This window comes from the organism of the source record quoted next, unplaced genomic scaffold, assembly GCF_019419815.1.
Source record: "Pyrus x bretschneideri cultivar Hongxiangsu unplaced genomic scaffold, Pyrus_bretschneideri_v1 Contig29, whole genome shotgun sequence".
NCBI classification, from domain to species: Eukaryota; Viridiplantae; Streptophyta; class Magnoliopsida; order Rosales; family Rosaceae; genus Pyrus; species Pyrus x bretschneideri.
In genome coordinates, this window is record NW_025999601.1 from 1862466 (window position 1) to 1884701 (window position 22236).

General features: G+C 35.0%; 3 protein-coding genes across 3 annotated transcripts; 1 reads left to right on the forward strand and 2 right to left on the reverse strand.

Annotated features, from left to right (window-relative positions):
• The first annotated feature begins 1053 nt into the window (after nucleotides 1-1053).
• LOC103927850 (protein disulfide isomerase-like 1-4) lies at nucleotides 1054-5168 on the forward strand. The gene is made up of 12 exons (XM_009336811.3): nucleotides 1054-1743; nucleotides 1855-1984; nucleotides 2357-2522; nucleotides 2609-2727; nucleotides 2844-2924; nucleotides 3540-3626; nucleotides 3754-3828; nucleotides 3942-4010; nucleotides 4095-4175; nucleotides 4258-4392; nucleotides 4604-4660; nucleotides 4776-5168. The coding sequence occupies exons 1-12, from the start codon at nucleotides 1196-1198 to the stop codon at nucleotides 4947-4949; spliced, it is 1722 nt and encodes a 573-aa protein (XP_009335086.2). The 5' UTR covers nucleotides 1054-1195; the 3' UTR covers nucleotides 4950-5168.
• A 6350-nt stretch (nucleotides 5169-11518) lies between these two features.
• Nucleotides 11519-11926, reverse strand: LOC103927861. The gene has a single exon (XM_009336825.3). The coding sequence runs from the start codon at nucleotides 11924-11926 to the stop codon at nucleotides 11519-11521; it is 408 nt and encodes a 135-aa protein (XP_009335100.2).
• A 6959-nt stretch (nucleotides 11927-18885) lies between these two features.
• Nucleotides 18886-20725, reverse strand: LOC103927853 (probable aquaporin PIP2-2). The gene is made up of 4 exons (XM_009336816.3): nucleotides 20341-20725; nucleotides 19721-20016; nucleotides 19422-19562; nucleotides 18886-19340 (listed from the first exon to the last, which is right to left on the reverse strand). Exons 1-4 carry the CDS (start codon nucleotides 20633-20635, stop codon nucleotides 19227-19229), a joined length of 846 nt encoding a protein of 281 aa, XP_009335091.2. The 5' UTR covers nucleotides 20636-20725; the 3' UTR covers nucleotides 18886-19226.
• Nucleotides 20726-22236: the final 1511 nt, after the last annotated feature.

Below are 22236 nucleotides of genomic sequence, written 5' to 3' on the forward strand. Positions count from 1 at the left end.
CCTTAGCTTTTGCTAACATTGTGCTGCTTCCATGCCAAGCAACTGAAGCTGCAGATCGTGTAAACCACATCTCCAACATAGAATTAATATTTTTTTTTGTTTTTTTTAAAAGGGGGATAACTGATGGCAAATCACGGTTATACACCTTTTTCGGGGACCGAGAAGACTCACAAAAGCATTTCAACCTCTTCTTGGTGACAAGTTTGACTTCCACACCAGCCTCACAATCCGCCATTTACCACTTAGGCCACCAGCTCGTGGTTATAGAATTAATAATTTCATTTATTTATATCATGCATATATTTTTGTGCACTACTTCAATTTATGATTTTAAAATCTTGTTGCAAATTTACCAATTTTTTTTAGTCAATGAAGAGGTTAGATTTGAACCTAAAAATTAACCACTTGAATTGCTCATTTACAAAGCTTTTCGACGACAGGAATATTGAGAGAACTTGTTTTCTACAAAAATTAACCACTTGAATTGGTCATTTACAAAAATGATATTTTCTTTCCTTACTCAATGATTTTATGAAACATATAATTTGGTTGTTGACGATTGAGTTATTATTTAAGTATTGATTTACGTGCTTATTTACTATTGATAAGTTGATAACACAATAATAGTTTGCAAATTTGGTCTAAAAAATTAATTTACCTAACATTACTCGGGACGAAACACTGCCTAAACTGTTCATCCTGATCAAACCATACCTAGATGAGTTATATGTTCAATTTTTACACTAAAATAGGAAAATTATCAAGAAAAATTACTACCCAGGTTACATTTTTTTTTCTTTGGTAATTTCTTAAGTCACCTTCCAATCTACAAAATGCTTTGATTTAAAGAAAAATCAATGAAAAATGATTGAAAATTTTGAATTTTAACCAAAAAAATAAAAATGTATAGTAAGTAAATAATAATATAAATGACATTTTAAGTAAAAATGCCCTCAAGATTCAAATTAAATAGTACTAAAAATATTTCATTAAAACTCTCTTGATTCTGATCAACGGGAAAGATGCTTTACGCTTTGAAAAAACCAAATCCAGCAGCAACTGCTGCAACGGTAAAGCGGTTCTTTAACACCTCCCAAACGACGTCGCACCAGGCGTTGACTTCTCCTGTCTTCCCTTCCTCCTCCCCCTCCTCTATAAACCCCTGCTAAAACCAGATCTCACTCTCACTCAAAGAATGGCGAGTCGACTCGTTCTCGCATTCGCACTCAGTGCCCTCCTCTTTTTCTCCCACTCGGTTCTCTGCAAGGACTCGCACCCTACCGACGACAACGACGAGGATCTCAGCTTCCTCGAGGAGCCCACTGACCACGGCGACGCCGCGCCGCACTATCCAGATTCGGACCACTACGACGAGGACAATTTCGACGATCTCGAGAACTACTCCGATTTCGACGAGGGTGGCGATCATGAGGACTCGTACAAGCAGCCAGAGGTAGACGAGAAGGACGTCGTCGTTTTGAAGGCAGCGAACTTCAGCGATGCAGTGGAGAAGAATAGATTCATGATGGTCGAGTTCTACGCGCCGTGGTGCGGACACTGCCAGGCCTTGAACCCGGAGTACGCGGCGGCAGCCACGGAGCTCAAGGGCGAAGATGTAGTTTTGGCCAAGGTTGACGCCACGGAGGAGAACGAGCTGTCGCAGGAGTACGACGTCGAGGGTTTCCCGACTATCTTCTTCTTCATTGATGGTGTTCACAAGCCTTACACAGGCCAAAGAACCAAGTGAGTTTCTTTGTTTTGATTAATTTGATAGAATTATGAAAATTACAAAGCCCAATTTTTAATTTTTAAAATTTTATGGATTGTTTTTAATTTATGGAAATGTGAATTCAGGGAGGGAATTGTAACCTGGATTAAGAAAAAGATTGGACCTGGAATTCAAAACGTGACCACATTGGAAGATGCTGAACGTATTTTGACTGCTGAAAGTAAAGTCGTTTTGGGCTACCTCAACTCTCTGGTGGTATGGTTTTTGCTTTTTCATAATTTTGCCCCGTTTTTGTCAAATTTTTATGAAATCTAAAATTCTTAATCTTTTGATTGTTATGATAATGTATTAGATTATGATTAATGTGCATAAATACACTGGTTGGCCGTAATTACACAGAATATAGAATAGGAATTCAGAAATAGGTGATTGATGAGGCATGCAAAACACTATTTTTTGTTTAATGGAATAAAATTGATATATGTAAAATGAATTATCGAAACAGAAAAGGAAAAGAAAGGTGGCTAGAAGATCTCCTAATTTAATCTTGTTAGCTATTGTAATTTGTCTTCCATATCCCATGATATTGATACTTGTTCTAATTTTGTGTTGTTCTTATGTTCAAAGGGTCCTGAGAGTGACGAGCTTGCTGCTGCTTCAAGACTTGAAGATGAGGTCACCTTTTACCAAACTGTAGATCCCAAGGTGGCAAAACTTTTCCATCTTGATGCTGAAGTTAAGCGCCCTGCTTTGGTCCTGCTAAAGAAGGAGGCTGAGAAACTAAGTTATTTTGGTTAGTTTCTATATTGTTATCACATTGATGTCTCAGATAGAGTTTTTGGGTTGAATTTCTTTATACTCAGTTTCTCATTTCTGCAGATGGTAAATTTGATAAATCTGCAATTGCCGAGTTTGTCTTTGCCAACAAGCTTCCTTTGGTTATCACTTTTACTAGGGATAATGCCCCACAAATTTTTGAAAGTACAATCAAGAAACAGGTAATTTGTTAAATATTTTGATTTTTTCCTTTGTGGATGTGACCTCAATCAGAAACGCTTTACAACAGAGTATTAAACATTTCATGCTGATTGACATATAATCTTTCTATACTCAGCTGTTGCTGTTTGCCACTTCAAAAGATTCAGAGAAGTCTCTCCCTGAATTTCAAAAGGCTGCACAACTTTTCAAAGGAAAGGTATGGTTACCATTAGCTATGTTCTATGAGTTGGGTTGCTGTCATAGAAATTGTTCTAGAGCATCTAAAATAACAATTACATAAAGGTTTTTAAACAGTCTAGGCTTGAAATACCTTGTTCTTAGTGCGTCACGTGTAAAGGAGAAGCTGACAGTGGTTGTTGTTCCAGCATCGTGTTGTTTTTATTTTTTTAGTGCATTAGGGGACAGGGGGAGGATGTTTTGTCGTGTAAAGTTTCAATTTGGTAATCCTTGTGGGCTTTGGTTTCTGAAAAATTTCCAGGAACTCTTTTTCTCGGCATTATTAGGATTTTTTATTCGTGCTCTGCTAAATTGTGTGGTTTCGGTTTGTGCTCATCTCTTCGTATTAACAGAATATTGTTTCAATAGAAAGATACAGAATAAACAAATACCTTGTCCTTTAAGTAGGTTGGTCATTTTGTATTAACTTCTAATGTGTTGCTTCATTTGTTCTCTGTGGCCACTATATATGACCTGCATAATCTGAGCATCTGATCCTTTTTGGCCGCTAAGCTACCCATTGCAGTCTTATTTTGTTAAAAAAGGACAGAGCTTGCAACCTATGTTTGTATAATGTGTGTGTGGTTGCTTGCAGCTTATCTTTGTATATGTGGAAACGGATAACGAAGATATCGGAAAGCCAGTTTCAGATTATTTTGGTGTTACTAGTGAAGCTCCAACAGTGAGCTTTTCCAAACCTTTGTATTTAATTAAATTATTTTTCATTTGGAAACATAGTTGTATATTTGTAATTCTACATACTCCAGTATTTATTTGTGCTATGAAGTTGATAATTTTGTTCCTAACAGGTTCTTGGGTATACCGGAAATGATGATGGTAGGAAATTTGTTCTTGACGGAGAGGTGACCTTGGCTAATTTAAAGGTTGCATCTCTCTCTCTCTCTCTCTCTCTCTCTCTCTCTCTCTCTGCGTCTGTGTGCGCGCCCGCTCCATTCTATACATTCTAACTGTATCTTGTGAATTTATGTTTTATTAGACTTTTGGGGAGGACTTTATTGAGGACAAACTTAAACCTTTCTACAAGTCAGATCCAATTCCTGAAACTGTAAGTGTTAAGTTTTGTTCATCCACCTAATTCTGTTGTGTTGGTCCACTATTCAAATTTATATGTCTTATTTGATTGGCACAGAACGACGGGGATGTGAAGATAGTGGTTGGGAATAATTTTGATGACATTGTCTTGGACGAGTCAAAGGATGTTCTTCTTGAGGTAAAACTGCAAAATAAGAAACAAACAAATTTTTGATTAAAATTTGTCAAGGTTCTCATGTTTTGAAGGATTATCTTCTCAGATTTATGCACCCTGGTGTGGGCATTGCCAATCTCTGGAGCCAACCTACAACAAGCTTGCCAAACATTTACGAGGCATTGACTCTATTGTTATAGCCAAGATGGACGGAACCACAAATGAGCATCCCAGGGGAAAGGTAATGTCAAGTTGCTGTGGGTTATTTAGATAGGGTGCGTATATTAATTGCCTATTCAAGAATTCTGGGGCCAAAATTTTCGTTGGAAGAAAAAGGTGTTAGGTTTATGGTTTTAATATCTAAAGTCAATGTCCACGTCTCGGGGTAAAGGCTGAATGTCTGTTAGAAACAAGAGCTTTGCGGTTAATTGCTGTTCTTTTAATTTTTGCAGGCTGATGGGTTCCCCACACTTCTATTCTTCCCAGCGGGAAATAAGAGCTTTGATCCAGTAAGTGGCATGTAGAATTGTTAAATGCATTCTTCTCTTATGTGCTTCTGCATATATCTTCTTGTTCATCCTTGTTTGCGTCTGACGTAGAATATCTGGTTCCTTGATAAACCAGATTCCCGTAGACTGTGACCGTACAGTGGTGGCATTCTACAAGTTTCTCAAGAAAAACGCATCAATCCCTTTCAAGCTCCAGAAGCCAGCATCAACGCCAAAATCAGAGGGGTCTGCTGCAACAGAAAGCCAAGGGAGCAGCAGCAGCGCAGACGATTCGAAGGATGAACTATGAGGAATACAATAGTGTATGCTATGTGAGTGTGGTAGAAAAGAGAGAGTTATCACATAGAAGAGAAACAGGGAGATTAAAAATCGTAAGTTAATCTCAAATTTGAATCTTAAACCCCTCGAAAAGATATCGGGAGAAAAATTTAGGAGTTGCAGCAAGCAGGTTTTGAATGTGATATTTAAGAAACTTGAGCTGAAGAAATTAATAATAGCACCTTTCTCATTTTTCTCTCTCGTTTCTGTGAAGGATGTGCGTTTTCGTTTTGTTATAAAAGCGTCAAATTAATCTAAACAGGACATTGAGTTCTCTTTAGTATAGTTTGTAATACGATATGAACTTAACACCGTCATTTATCTATGCATTTAAGAAAAAACAATCATTTGACATCTAATTTAATTACATTATTATCTGCGTGTGAATGACTTTTTTTATAATTGGCATTACACGCCTCTTAAAATATTTTGAACATGTTTAAAATAGAGAAAATAATATTTAATAAACAACTAATTGAATTACATTATTGCTAACCCACTCCCTCCCCCTTAGTGTAGATAATATCATTTGTTAAAAATAAAAAAAATAAAAAATAAAAACAATCATTTGCCAGCTAATTTAATCACATTATTATCAGTGTGGGAATGACTTTTTTTATAACCGGCATTACACGCCTCTTAAGATGTTTTGAATCACATTATTGCTAGCCTATTGTGAGGTACTACTTAAAAAATAAAAATAAAAACAAACAAACAAACCACAAAAAAATAAATTATTAAAAAAATACTATTAAAATGACGAAAATGCCTCTACCTTATTTGATGCATTATTTTGGGATTCCTTTGAAGTTTTTTTGTCTTGAGAGCGTTTTTGTCCAAATATTTTTGTTGAAACTTGTTGACAATAAAATCACTATTCACCTTTTCCATTGGCTTTATTTATAGATAGATATATATAAAGGGTTTTTGAGTTTACATGATATAAGTTGTAGTGAGTCCATGAGGAGATGGGTTAGAACAGTCACTTAAATAAGAGTGGATTTTAGCCGTTGATGCAAGCAGATCTCATAGTTCATTAATGGATGATAGTTACTCACGTGTATGGACAACAATTACTAGCAAAACTATTATAATGAAAAATGACATAGACATTTTGGATGAAATGTTCTGTCCAATTATATATCTTAAATGTACAAGTGAACTTAATTTGAGATTCAAAGAAGAATGCGGAATTGTAATTTTATTTTTCAAAGTAGGAACAAATTTGGGATTGTATCCGCAGCAAAACAAAAAAATTTGCCTTCTAAATTTGGAGAAGAACTTACATACAACTAGGACGACAATATGACACTAACCCAAACTAATTACACATGAGTACTTCCACTAGTTGCATGTAATTAAGTTTCTCTCATAAATTTGAGATGGTTGTATAACCAAATTATAACTTCTTCCAAGTTTCAACATCCAACTTCCAACCCAATTTATAAAAGTGAAAATATGACTTTAGCCCTTCAAACTCAATTTTCTTTATATAAAACCCTACATAAATTTTTTACTCAAAGAAAACCCAATGACTAGGATCCACGTAAGCAAATTCATTAACTTCATATTAATTCACACATTTTACATTTTTCACATGCCTAAAATACCCCTATTACATACTTGATGTAGACAATTAATGGTAAGGAAATAGTAAATGATATTGGAACAAGAAAAAAAAAAGACATTAATGTTAAAAATTTATTGCATATTAATTTTTTAGAAAGGTATTGAATTTTCATAAAACTATTCGATTCATTTTTTTCACCCTACTCTTGCATACTTTTGAATTTATCCTTTGTTTATTAATATATTAGAACATTGTATTTCATTATCTACATGCACATTAATTTACCTACGAACAATTATACCATGCGTGTAATTCGATGTATATTAAGAAGAAATGTAGTTCGATGTATATTAAAAAGAAGAAATAATTTACCTATATTAAGAAGAAATGTAGTTCGATGTATAGTATTAAAAATACTATGTTACACCCATGTTTATACAACAATAAAACGTGCCTAACATATCTAACAATACATGAAAAATAATTTACCTACAAGTTAGAGAAATGTTATTTGGTTGGGTGTAGTATAAATTTTTTTAATAATTGGAAAAATTAAATATAGCTAGGTGTAGTGTAATTTTTTGTATATATAATTAGAACAAATTAATTTACCTATCTACTCTTTGAAATGTTCATTTCCAATGATGCAAAATGTTCATTACCTAACTACTAATTAATTTCCAATAATTAACCTACAACAATTATACCATGGGTGTAATATAACATCTTTCTTTACAATGATACAAAATATTGTATGTACCAATAACAAAACTTGCCTAACATAAGTACTTGTACATGGAAAATAATTTATCTATATCAAAAGAAATGCAGTTTGATGTATAAAATCAAAAATATTATGTTCCACTCATGTTTATACAACAACAGAACATGTCTAACATATATAACAATACATATATAACAATACAAGTTAGAGGAATGTTATTTGATTCAAAATATATAAAATAGGTGTAGTATTTTTTTTTTTTAAATAATTGGAACAAACTAATTTACCTACCAATTAATATGGATAAAATTGCTACAAAATATATCACGAAAAAAAAAAAACTACTTTTCTAGTTTGACATAGATACGGTTAATGCAAACACTTTTTTCATTTTATTTCACTTTTCTACTACTTTTCATTTGGCATAAATTTAGGAATTTGGAAAAGGGATCATAAAGTATGAGTGGCATGAGTGTAAATAAATTGTATTAATATGTCAATAGTGTTCCTATATGTTTGCAAATTTTAAATTTGGGCTTAAACTGAATCTTTAAAGATAGATGAGTTTTTATCTAGAAATAATGAATTGTAAGGACCAAAATCTAAAGCACCCTAAATTCAACATCTTTAAAAATAGATGGGTTTTTATCTAGAAATAATGAATTGTAAGGACCAAAATCTAAAGCACCCTAAATTCAACATCAAGGCCGTTAAGATCTTTTCTCTAACGGAGGTTTCCCACATGGTCCTCCAAAGTATGAGACACTTCGGAGCACCATAAAAGTTTGTCACGCTGCAATGAATATATTCTGCAATAGTTTTATGGTGATTGTCGGACTGGTCCTGCATAATCCTGCGGTTCATGGAGACGGAGTCCAAAAAATCTCGCAACCAGCAACAGTCACATGACACTGGGCGGCTGTGCTGCCGAGCGTTGGCAGAGGGGACTCACATGCAAAATGCCTTCCCTACTTTGTCTGCCCCATTTTCTCAACTTGGGAGAAGTGGAAGGATAAACCAATTTGGTCTTACTCTAATCTTTATCCTTGTTTTAAAAAGTTGGTTTTTATGGAAGAAAGAAGTACTCTAGCCCTTTTTTTCCTTCACGCAGGCATTATATATTGGGAGGAGGATTTTATGATAAACATTTTTAACTATTTGAGTTGCACATCTTTAATTTGGTAGTTCAAAAATTGCGTTAACTCATCCGCGTCTTTTCAATTTGGTTTGCTTAAAAGCCAAAATGAATGCAGCATCGTAGCTACTGTTGAAGTTTACCTCTAAATTAACTTTCTCACACCACAACGTTCTTACACAACAACTTTACCAAACAGCCGAACAATAAAAAACTTTTTGAAAAAACAAAAGTTGTCTCAAATATTCAACAAGGTCTTACCTTGAAAAGCTAAGAATTTGTAAATAAGTTTATATGGAGTGTGATTACTTTTTTCCGTTGAAATTAGCTTTAGAGTGAAACCTCAACTTTTTCGAATAGTGCATTCAAATGAAGATCATTTTAAGATAAATAGAGATTCTTGAGATTGTATTCACCTCAAATATGGTCTAACATAACAATGCTCAACCGAAGATTTTAACACTGCATTCTCTTAGAGCCATTTTGTTATCTGAAAGCGTTGCATATTCACGGGGATCGTTATGTTCGAGCAGCGCATGTGCATCTACAACTCCCTTTCCGGCGCCAAACCTCTATGAGTTTCCTAGGTAGTTACTAGTTTCCTTGTCTAGTTATTGCGTTACGGCGACTGAAAACCCTAGCTTTAGTGTGTAAAGTCTTAATCTTGTTGATTTGTAGCTTTTCCCAATTGGTCATATTAACCTGTTGATGAGCTTTTGGGGAGGATTAGGATTGCTTAATCAGCATACTTGGCTCATTTGTTGTGGAAATATATTTTGATTATTTTTATCTTATTTTATTTTTATATGATAATCATTTTCTCTACGTGGCCATGTCAATAACGGGGTGATTCTTAAAACACTAGAAAACTTTTGCAAAGGGTCTTGTGCTATAAGTCTATAACGATGTAGAACGGAATTGGCGATGATCGCGATTCACGAGTTATGTGGGGAATGAAACGGTGGGAAAATCAGGGGATGGATATCTGTACTTATTCATTTCGGCTGGTAATTGTATGGGTTTTCTGTCTCTCCTTTCTCCTGTAACTTATCAGAAGATTATTGGAATGTGTTGATATGAAAAATTTTGACTTTGATGATGTACAATTGTAATTTCATAGTTAGGCGTATAGCTCGACATATACATCTAATTCCATTGTATTAATCACAAATGTCTAAGGCATTACATACATGTTTTTTTTTATTTTTATTTTTTTTTTTTTTACAATTTAGGGTCTTAATGGTTGCTTGATAGAAATGTTTGTTCCTTATATGACGTTTGTTAATTGAGCAGTAATAGCAAAGAAAGCAACGTCTTCTCGAAAAATGGTACATGCTTTTGGGAATGGGATCAATTGAAATGTGTCGTGTCATAATCGTTAGCAATTCTCTTGATTATGTATAGAAAACATTAGCGGACTTATGAGTATTGTGTTGCAATATAGGATCAATGAACTGAAGATTAATGATCTACTTGGCGGAATATCCATTACTTTAAGAAAAGAGTTATTACTTTCTTGAAATTGTTCATGGTCAGCTGTCATTGTTCATTGCTAATTATAGGAATAATTATTAGGCAAAATCCAAAATGACCTTCGTTCTTTTTTTGTAAATCTAAATACTGGCTTTTCCATTAATGATATTATAGGAAGAATTATTGCGTCGTAAACATTTAATCAGGTGCGTTTAGGAGGAAAAATGAACTTGAACTAGGTTAATTTCAGCTTAAATTTCTTTGATGCAGCTATTGCTTGTGTAATAGAAGTTGGTGAATCATAAAATTCTTAGCTCATTAAAGTTGAAGAATAAGCGGTTGAGTTTAGAATCCCTTTTGTTTTGGCTTGCGCACTTGGGATGTTTTTTGGTCGAAAGCGAACTTGGGATTTATGCCTTTATGTTATGGACTTCTGTGCATTTGCGTATTTGGCTTGTTTCTTGGGTCTTCTCTATCAAACTTATCATGTAGCAGGAAACTGTGAACTTTACTTGCCAATAAGTGTGTATTGACACAGAATGAATGTTCACTGAATTGTTTAGCTCCTAGCTTGCTGTGATTGAATTCTAATAATTTCAACTTTCAAACTTCTGCAGATTACAGAGCCCATTTTGGAAGGAAATCTCGTGCAGAGTTGGCGCACCTTTGGAACAAAGCTGTGGACCAGACATTTCGACCTGCGATCGAGTCTCTTAGTTCATCTGGATGGTAGATATACGTACTGCACTGCTTTCGTGACATTAATACATGCTAAACTGAATTTGCCCCACTTTTGTATTTTTGCATATGTTGAGCAACCAGACCATGATTTCAAAGGCATAATAGTTTTGCTGGCAAACTATATTTTTATTTTTGAATTTATATCAGTGAATATGCTTGTCTTTCTCTTCATGATTCGTGACTTTCAAGACACCTCAACATGTACGAAAGATAATACACAAAAGGGAACCCGAATGGTTTTGGCCCTTATTGTCAAACCAATCCATCTGATTCTTTTCTTCCATTGCGACCATTGGAAGTTGCTTTCTAACTAAACATATATCTAGCTTTATGGTTGTTACTACAAATTCCTCACCTAGGGTTTGACTGTGACTTTCCTTTCTGCTGTTTGTGACACTTTTGGTTTACTTTAGGAATGCCTTTCATCCTTTTGAAAAATGAGGACACAAGCGTTTGCGGATTCTAGCTCAAAGGTAGAGTACTTTTGTATCCATAGTTATGATAAGAGTTCGATGTTGACGTTTTTAGAAATTGTAGGACAGAATCATGAAACCTTTTTTTTTTAACTTTTTACTTTCATTATTGTATGATACTTGCCATTTAACTTGTTAACTTGTGACCTCCATTTTCTTTCATATTGCTCTCAATGTGGATTGCGTTAGTAATCATTTGGTTCCTTAGTTGCTTGAATGCTGAAAGGTGAACGAAATTAATTACCATTTAATAAGTACTTTTTACTAGTAAATACCGTGCACTGGTCACTAATGATTATAGATACATACTACATAGTCTGGTTTTAATACAGTGGAGGATAGATCAGAGAGAGATCCAAGTAGGGTTGTAGTCTTGTAGATGGCTTGGTCAAGCCACGATGGTTCATGCAGTGAGAAGAGAACTTCATACATCGGGTTGAACTGTGTTGGGTCGACTCATATGTGATCTGCGTGTGACAAACACATGGTAAGCCCCCATTGCCAGAAAGACTGCAAATGCTAAACCGCACACAATGCCAGCAACCCCAGCAGCTCCGTATCCCGTACCGCCTTTCTGTGATGTAGAGTATTTGCTCTCGTGTGCTTCTGTTGCTTGCACTTGAGCTGCCACATGCAATGGTGAGCAACTGGATGCAACACATGGGTCTTTGGAAATGGGGTTTTGTGACGTTGGATTGAAGAAATCATACGCTGACGGTGAAATTCCCATTGGGTTTGCTCTGGCAAGGCCGTGGGGGGCTCTCTCGTCAGCAAAAGCAACGGAGAGAAAGGTCAGAGAAGAGAAGAGAAAGATGGAAACCCTTGAAGGCATTTTTTCAGACTTGCTAATGAAGTAGTAGTAGTAGTAGTAGTTAGTGTTTTTGTATGAAACTTGTGGGTGCTTTAGTGTGGCTTTTATAAGATCCTAGGAGGGGGTGGTGGTTGCTTGGACTAGAATTTTGGTTGTGAAAAAGAGGTCCGGGAGGGAACAGAATGATGGTGGTGGCATGGTGTACTCTATTGATCTTCCCCATCCCCTAATAAAAATGTCTAAATTCTAGAAATACCCTTTTCAAGGTCAATTTCGTTGCTTTTTTTTTTTTACACTAATCTATCCAAGTTCTTGACCCGACTAATGAGTGCCTTAATTTTACACATGAGTGGGGACGTGGAATATAATTAATCTTCTCCAAACCTTTATGTCCTTACTCAATTGATAGGTTTTCACAATCATATTAACATACTAATTAAATTCATGGTTGTCACATGCAAACCACTTTTCTCAACCCATCTCATTAATTATTTTCTGTTTAGGTTTTCGAAGTCTTCCTTCTATCTTTTAAGAGCATCCCTAATGAGCAGTTTGGATGTTTTATTGGTAAGTTCTCCGATGGACGAGATGTAAAACACCTATTGGCCAGACAATGTAAGTAAAAATACAAATGTCATTCTTACCATATTTGTATCATCTCTTTAATAGAGATGAGATTCACATGTGTTGATAGGTCTTATCTCTACTAGAGAGATGATACAAATAGATGGTAAGTGTAGCATTACTCAAGTAAAAATATAAATTCTTTTTTTTTTCAATTTTTAGAAGTTGTGCCCCGTCATTGAGTAAAACATATATTTTTATATCTCATAAATGTAAAATGAAATGTATATGTGGAAAGATTTTTTAATGTGTCCGGAACATGATGCTTTAAACCATATGTAATTATATAAGTTGAGGGAAAAAAAAAATTTATTGTCCACTTATATAATGACATATGATTTTATATCTCACAGATGTGGTTTTATATATCTGATTTGTATACCTCTATCAAAGATGCTATGAGAAGGGGAGTTGAATACGGAATTTCTGAGTACAAAAATAAATTTTCACGATCAAGTTTGAAGTCTAGTTTAATTATCATTATAAAAAATAAAAAAAAGTTCATTTAAATTGTTCTTGTAATACCGTACAAGTACAATTATACATCCATTGGAAACAAGCGTGGATGTGGTTTTATGAAGGTTTCTTAGATTGGAGGGACAGAAAAGGCAACGTGCGTTCATATCCATTTCATGATGTGTATAATTGTAATCATAATGGCAGCCAAGCTTTGTGTGCGTTTCACCGGCCTTGATATTTGACATTATTGAACTTGTTTAAACGCATGCCATTGCCAATTTCACTAACCTCAAATAAATATATTTCCTTTCTCCCTCACCCTCGAGAGATTTTTTCAGTGTGATCGGAACATGAAATGATACACTACGTGTCACTATACAAATAGTAGAATATGTGTGTTAAAAATTTAATAACTTAAAAACTAAAATTTCTCATAATTTATATAAAAACACGTGATATATCACTCACGTTCCGATCTCAATGAAAATTTTATCCTCACCCTCCACTCTAACATTACAATCATGACTCATCACACCCTTTCAAAGCTTTTTGTTCAACTCTCTCTCTCTCTCTCTCTCTCTCTCTCTCTCTCTCTCTCTCTCTGTGACACAGTGGCACTGAGGCTTCACTTAATGCATACACAAGATCCGTGTTAATTGGATCAGGGCATCACATGTTTGAGCAATGCACCTTCCAAATCACAAGAGTTTGATTGTTTGTGATAAACATCTCATTCTGTTGGCTACTTCAAACATGTCTTTGTTTTTGTGTTTTGTAAGCAAAACACTTAGATATCACTAGTTTAAATCCTTCCAACATTCGGCATTAAACGTGAATACCATTCGTTTGGTGTTTAGAAATTACATGGATAGATCCAGTAGTAAAATTCAAGGTATATTAGAGGTAGAGATGGATGATTTTTTATTTAAAAAAATTTGGACATGAAGAGACATACGTCTATTAATTTTACTATTTTTTATTCTGAAGAAGGAATTAAAATGTAAATATCTTCTTAATAAGTAATATATTTTCTATCTTCAAGTTCGACACAATTATTTCATTTCTTCCTTAGGTGTCCCTTTAATATAGTGGACGGGTTATCTATCCCAATTTCTTAGGTGTCCCTTTAATCTATTTTCTATAGAACTCGTTTATTGGCATAGAGTACGAAAATGTTATGTGATATGACACGTCAGTTGGTCTTGTACAAAATTAGATCAACGAGGTGGGCCGAAGCCCAATGAAGCCCAAGGAGGATAAGGCTCCAAGCCCTTGGCTGGTGTGCTTTTCTCCCAACTTCGGAGTCACCGAAGTAGTCCGGTAGAGTCCTCCTACATCATCCTGCTGCACTCCTCAAGGGAGACTTTGGTAGAGAGCCGGAGGATGAGCGTGAGTAGTAACGCCACAATGCGATCATCAGGAGCATGGAAGAGATCAAGCCCTCGGCCAAGCAACGGCCATGAATGACTGGCACTTTACTGACAATGCTGGTAGAGGTGGGTTCAAAAAACTGAAAACTGAAAAAGAAAATCGGACCTAACACTGAACCGAAAAAAAAAAAAAAAACCAAACCGTGTCCCTTTACACTTTATGAATGTATGCCCATTTTTGTGAAACTTTTGTTGGCAAGTTTGAAACTAGGTCTAGGGCTTTTTCAAGGAGCATACTTGGTTCAATTAGGGAGGATATTTCATTGATTATCGAGGAAAGTTTTGAATGGCTTTGAAACTTTGAAAAGCTTCTCTATTTGTTTGCTTTTTGAATGGATACGGTTATCATTTTTTCTGTGCAATTGAGGTTGTTAATAGCATCAAATTGGTTTATATGATCTTGTATATGTACAACTACCTTCCCACTTTTCCTATTTTCTTATTATTAGTCTACCAATGTAAGCCTCTATTCTAAATTCCATATTAAAAAATGATCAAATTTTATAAAATTAAAAAAATCGAAACCGAACTAAATAAAACCAAACAAAAAAAAAAAGCAAACCGAATAAAATTGAAAGAAAATTGAACCGAACCGAACCAAACCAAAGTTTCTATTCAGTTTCGGTTTTGGCAAAAAACGGAACCGAATGAAACCGAACCCACCTCTAAATGTTGGTGGTGGCGAAGAACAAGAAGTTCGAGAATAGGCCCTAGCGTAAAAAAAAAAAAAAGAAAAAAAAAAGAACTTAGAGAGCAAGTTAGATCAAAATGACTTTCACGAGACAATGTGGGATTTTGACAATCTTTTAGACGACACAGCAACATTTAAACCCATTCCATGCGAATGATGATGACGGAACTTGACTTCAAATCCATTGAGCTCGGCTCGGTATGTGAAACATGAACTCTGGCCGAAAGAAGCTTTCAAAATAGTGAATGCCCATCAAAGTTATGTTTCATGTATAAACACCAAACTTTTCTACACAATTTTTTTTATTAGAGTAAATTTAAGGGAGTTTTCATGAAAAGGGTTTGGGTTAAGTTTGTTTTAATAAAAAATTATGTTATAAATTTATTTAATAAAAAAGATTTAGATTTTAATGAAAAATTCTTAAATTTTAATAAAAATGACAAGATAACTTAAATTTTAATGAAAAAGACATCATTTTAATATTAAAAAAAATTAAAAAAAAAAAACTAACACGCGGACTTGCGTGTCCTCATACAAACTATTTATGAAACTTAGTACATTATTGTTTATGAAACTTTGTACTGTTTGTGAAACTTTCTACACTATTTATGAAACTTAATAGTACTACATTGTTTATGAAATTTAACGATAGATGAAGATTAATTATATATGTAGTTATATAATAACATATGTGTAAAAACAATATAAAATTCCTAATCCTACTTTTATGTATATATATAATCTACAAGGGACGAATTTGACTAAATTCATGCACAAGTAGTAGTCTAATACCGATACAAAGAAAATATTGGAAAATATAAAATTGTTAGAGAGAAAGAGGAAAGGCATTGTTGTCAGGGAGAGTAGTTGATGGAGGAGAAGGAGATGAAGAATAATGAGGCGATGATGAAGTATTGCACGCACTTTACTTAGGTTTTTTTTTTTTTTTTCATTATCTTGTCCTTATCATTAAATAAAATTATAGGATAGCTTTTGGTTAAAATTCAAAGTTTTGAAGTCTTTTTCATTAGTTTTCCTTAAATTTTAATGCTAATGTTTGGGCCCATAATGATAGTTTGGGCCGAGTTTAGAGGCGCTCTCAGCCCAATAACCATTTAGAATCCTGTTATGGGTCGTCCAATCATCATGGGCCATCTAGTCAAGGTCGGCTAAATCCTATTGCGAGCGGGATTGATTTAGATAAGGGTAAGGTAGTCGAAACCTAGTGCAACAAGGAGTCTTAAGGCTAAGGATGAGGATGCTGAGAATTAGGAGATGAATCTGGTTTGTTAAAGAACTTGGTTCAGAGTCCTATTGAAGTTAGGATTGGCCGAGGCCTAATCAGATTAGGTTGAGGAGTTCTAATTCGAGTATGATTCCAGCTCGGCCATGAGGGGTTTGCTACTATAAATAAAGAAGGGAGTACATCATTCAAGCCTTCTCTAATTCAACATGCAAATTGCCCTGCGCAAAGCTTCTCAACAACCTTTGAGATTTTATCATTCTCCTCTTTCTTCCCGCCTACACATCTTTAGTTTGGATAAACAGCACTGTGAAGGCAACCAACGACATCTTCAGTTTGGATAAACAGCACTGGAGCCGTAGAATCAGCCGACTGAGGAGCACCTTCAGTTTGGATAAACATCATTGCTTTGAGACTGACTGGTTATTTATTCAAATCTCAGTCGACAAGGATTTTCAAGTCCTTGTTGGTAGAGGTTATCTCATCAGCCTTCTTAACAAAGTGAGGCGTTGCAGGTTACTAGGCTCGGCACGTTGAACGCCAAGTTATTTTATGATTGAATATTCACAAGTACACTTTAAAGCTCGACATTCCGACGGCCGAACCACATTTACCATCAAGACATACATTTATTTTGAGTATTTGTGTCTATATAGTCTGGTGCCAATTCGGCGTGCTTATACTCTCACGAATATAATCACTGTGACTGAACCCGGGGCCGACGATTTGTGAACTTTGCAGAAGTAGAGGCCTTGTCTTCAAGCTTTAGAACCCGAAGGCTGAGACGTGTTTCTTCCTTGGCCGCAGTTTCAAGATCAAGAAGTCAGTAGCGCGCTTAACGCGACATCAGCATATTTTACTCCCCGGCCGAGCCCGACCATCAAGTTGGCACACCCCGCACATAACCGAATGATGTAGTTAGCTCATTAGTTACTCGACCTACGTGCCACGTAGGCTTGGTAGTTTTTAAAACCAACAGCTAAGTAGATCAATTTTTTAGACTAAATTTACTAAACATGTGATGTGTCTAATTTATTCATAGAATACCGCAAAGCATGCGGAAGATGAAGTAAGAACATTATTTCGCCAAACACCTTAAACAAATAAGTAGAAAAAAGTATAATTTAAAGAAGAAAATCACAAACCGTATAACCTAAATGATATTTATTTGCTGCTTTGTCACTGCTTACGAAAATAGATAATAGTCTATAGTGTATGTAAGAGTTGACATTGTACAATACTTGTATTCATTATCCTCAGCATATGCTATGAGCCTATGTCATTCAATCAATTAAAAAAAATGAAGGTTATTTTTATCGAAAAATTAGTAAGTATCATAACGAACTTCTATTCATGAGTAAATTAAAGAGTATTAATTCTTGCATCCAAATTCATATATTTGTTCTCTCACTTATAAACATTTGGACATGAACTATCATTAAATTACCCAAAAATTATTAATTTTCTAATTAACCTAACGAATAAGAGTGACATGAGTGGCAGCAAAACATCTCTCTCATTACATACGTAACTCCAACACCAAAAGTCTTTAAATTAAAGCAATATCTGCATCATCAAGCAGCTTAAAGCATTACCTACTTATTCCTCCCCAGAAAACGACCAGAAAGCCATAGAATATCGACGAAGATAAGATAGAATAATCACTACAAAAAAAACTCTAAATAATTATTTCATGTAACATCATCCACCTTTTAAAAAGATAGACAAACTCAGCTCTAATGACCTGGCATGCATTATACATGTGTTGTCCCTATAGGCTATGGCCCTAACTACTGCATGCCAAAGATAATGGAAATCAAATGCACCATCGATCTCACTGCCAAGGACCACCACTACCACAAAAACCCTAGCTACATAAAGCATCTTTATTATTTTTTGGCATGTTTATCAACACCAGTTAAATATATGATATAAACAATCTCATCAGCAGCTTTTAAATATTTGAAACGATAAGAACGTATAGAACTCAACTCATCTCTGGTTTTGATATTATATTATTGCAATTAAAATTTAAATTACACCCACAATCCCAATTCGAAAGAGAGGTCGTAGATTGATAGATAAGAAAACAAGGTGAAAAAACTGCATCCAAATGATTCATTAGCATTTTTCGATGGATTTAATTTAATTAGTTTCTTATATGATTAAGTGATGAATAAATATATATAATTTCATGAGTTATCTATTGATCAGATTCGAACTCAATACTTCTTTCAACGTTAAGAAGAGAAATGTACTAACAAAAGCTAGGTCGTCGCTTCATCATGGGATATGATATCACATTTCTACCAAATTACACCAATGGAAACGTGGAGTGCTCATACCATGGAGACAAATTAAGAGTGTAATTTAGCCAAAATTTTATTTATAAACCCCACCATTTAACTAAAGTTAAGTTAAAGTGTATCTTTCGTTATCTCTTAATCAAATGACCCCATTTTCAAACCTGATTAATTAACTCTACCTAATCTGATAATTGTGCTGAGGAATATTCATTAAACTAAAACCAGGATAAGCATTACAAGGTACAGCTCGTATTTCATTAGCTTTCTCTGGCATCAATATAAATACACAACCACTTGAAAAGGTGACAAGAGAAAGTAGTAAATAAAATAAAAGATAAGAATACACAGAAGAAATGAAAATAGCACAAACATGCAAAGCAAAGATAACAAAGAAGAGAGGGATACAAAATAGCACTCTTTGCCCAAAGCCGTGATTATCTACAGTTCCACAGCCCTTCAAATTTCTCCTTTTGAGACCATGAGAGACTTGCACTCCTCTATTTTGTTATTCCTTTAGAAACACCATCTCCATTTGAAAACCATGGATGAAATTAAAAGGCTTAATTAATTAAGCATTGCTTCTGAAAGATCCCAGAGCCTTGATGGCTCCTGCTCTCAGAATGTATTGGTGGTAGAAGGCAGCAATGGCAGCTCCAATGAAAGGTCCAAGCCAGAAGATCCACTGAGATATAAAACAAAACCAATTAATAAGAGAAAATAAAATAATTAAGTCAATTTTTGGGAAAACTGAGAGGGATCATACTTGGTCATCCCAAGCTTTGTCCTTGTTATAGATGACAGCAGCTCCTAAACTCCTAGCAGGGTTGATGCCAGTTCCAGTGATGGGAATAGTGGCCAAGTGAACAATGAACACAGCAAATCCAATGGGAAGTGGGGCCAAGACCTTAATTTAAGACGATAAATAATTTGTAGAGTTAATAAAATTGCCTAAAATGAACCAAAAATTGAGTGATGATTTGGTGTAGTGACACTCGGTCTGAAATTTATTTGAGCCACGAGTTCAAATCTCATAGCTGACAATTGAGTGAGAGATGTGCTTACAGGGACGTGAGAGTCTCTGGCATTTCTCTTTGGGTCAGTGGCGGAGAAGACGGTGTAGACAAGAACAAAGGTACCGATAATCTCAGCACCCAAACCAGTGCCCTTGTTGTAGCCAGCAGACAACTCGTTGGCTCCACCACCATACTTCACGTAGTATGACTTCTGGAAGGCCTTCACCAACCCTACACCGCAGATAGCACCCAAACACTGTGCTATGATGTACATCACTGCCCTGATCAGTGAAACCTTGCGAGCCAAGAACAGCCCAAAGGTCACAGCTGGGTTAATGTGTCCTCCTGCAATTGTCATAGAACAAGACTTAGATTCTGTTATAAGTACTTTTGTATAAAGCGCTTTTAGTCCGTAACAGTTTTTGTTAGTAGCACTTTTAATGTAAACACTGAAATTTATTAAAAGTTCAAGTACTTCTGAAACCCTAGAGTCACTCGAACTTCCTCCAAAAGCACTTATCATATGTTTACAGGAATTTCTTTCAAGTGCTTCTGAGATTTCATAAAAAAAAGTTCTGTTTTTGTCAAACACTTCCATAAGTGCTTCTAAAGTTTCAAAAGCACTTTTATCTATTTATGCTAAGGACCGAGAAAAAAAAGAAGACATACCTGAGATACCGGCGGTGCAGTAAACAAGGACGAAAATCATCCCACCGAAGGCCCAAGCGATACCAAGAATGCCAACGCCGCCGCATTGGTCAGCCTCGCTCTGGGATTTGTAGCCAATGACGGTCAAAACTGTGATGTAAAGGAAGAGGAGGGTGGCAATGAACTCAGCAATGAGAGCTCTGTAGAAAGACCACTTGGTGAGCTCCTCAGCATCAAACAAGGGGGTTGGAGGAGGGTCATGGTAGTCTTTGGCGGCAAACTCACCGTGCTCAGCTCCCTCTACATCTTTTGCCATGGCTTCTGTGACTAATTATGTGGCTTTTGGCTTTTGAGGAATGAGAGAAGAGAGATGTCGTTTGGGATTGTGAGTGTGGATGGAGAGGTGTGAGTGTAGAGGGGTATATATGGGGCAGATAAGAGTGATTGTATGCTAAACAATAATTACGAAAGTAAGTATGTTTATGTTATTGTTTAAGTAAATAATACATGATGATGAAAATGATTTATGTTATTTTTATGCCGCCCATAATCCCTAGCTTGATTTCGCTTGCATGGGTCCCCTTCTTGTCCCCCAACGGTTACTAAAAATAAAAGGGTTTTACTTTAGTTTCTCACCTTTCATCACTTCAGAGATATAATATATCACCCAGGGTCCTAGAGACAAATAAAGAGTGGTTGTTAGACCTACAAGGGTTCTTTTTATTTATTTATTTATTTACAAATGTTACTCAATTTAAAATGGCAAATGTAGTGGGTAGAATAATGCGCTTGAAAACAAAATGGTAAATATAAAACGGTCATCCAGCCTAAAAAATGGTAGCCAACGGTCTAATGCTAACACTCACATTTTTTATTTTTGGTTGCTTTGGTTACTTACGATGGATGGATTTATAGGAAATGAGTATCATTTTTTGTTCATGTGCTTATTAACAACCAATAAATTGAAAAAAATGTGTATGATTCTCGTTCATGTGTTAACTTAGGAATGAATATAAATGGAATTCAAGTATCTCATATCTTCTTATTCCTTAAAACCGAGGTATAAGATTACCAAGAGAGGATTGTTTCTCCCATATGCAATCTTTCATATCCACATCCCTTCATATCCCTTTTATTTTTTATTGTAAATTCGATGTAAAGATTTCTCTTCTCCTTTCTCTTTATTGCTTTCGTGCATGTAAATTTTTTTACCAAAAGAAAACTTCTTTGGTAAGAATTGCATCCACAATTAAATGGAAAATATGCAACCCCCAATTGTGAAAAACAATAGAAAAAGAACCTGTAAAGGTTGGGGAAATTCACATATATAATAAGAAGCCTACCATTGTGAATTCAATAATAAAAGGAAAAGAACCATTATCTCTAAACTTTTAATTAATTTATTTATGGATATTTTATTCCTAAATGTATTGTCATATGTTAGCTGATGACGGTTTGCCAGAACAACGTATCTGGATCCTACCTAAAATCAAATGGTATACATATATGGTGGTTATGCACCACTCGTCATCTCAATTATGGAACCGATGGTGTTTTTCTTTCCTAAGATTCAGGTTAATTTTAGGGAACTTTAACGAAAAACTTCTGGTATTTTCACTTTAACCAAAAACCACATTTTTACACTAGAAAGTCAATCTTGGTACTATTCACTTTACCCTTTATTTTGTCCATATCGTTAAAACTCAAAATTTTTAAGTACTTTTAATTAGTTTTCCTTTAATTTTATAACCCAAACACAAAAAACATGTTGAGTTTAGAATTAGAAATAGACTTATTAGAACTTTAGAAAATTCAGACAAAAATATGGTTTCGGAGTTAAGTTGATATCGTATTGTAATTTGACTTTAGAATTTGTATGTATCTTAAAATTGTTGAGTAAACTCTCTTTAAATTTTA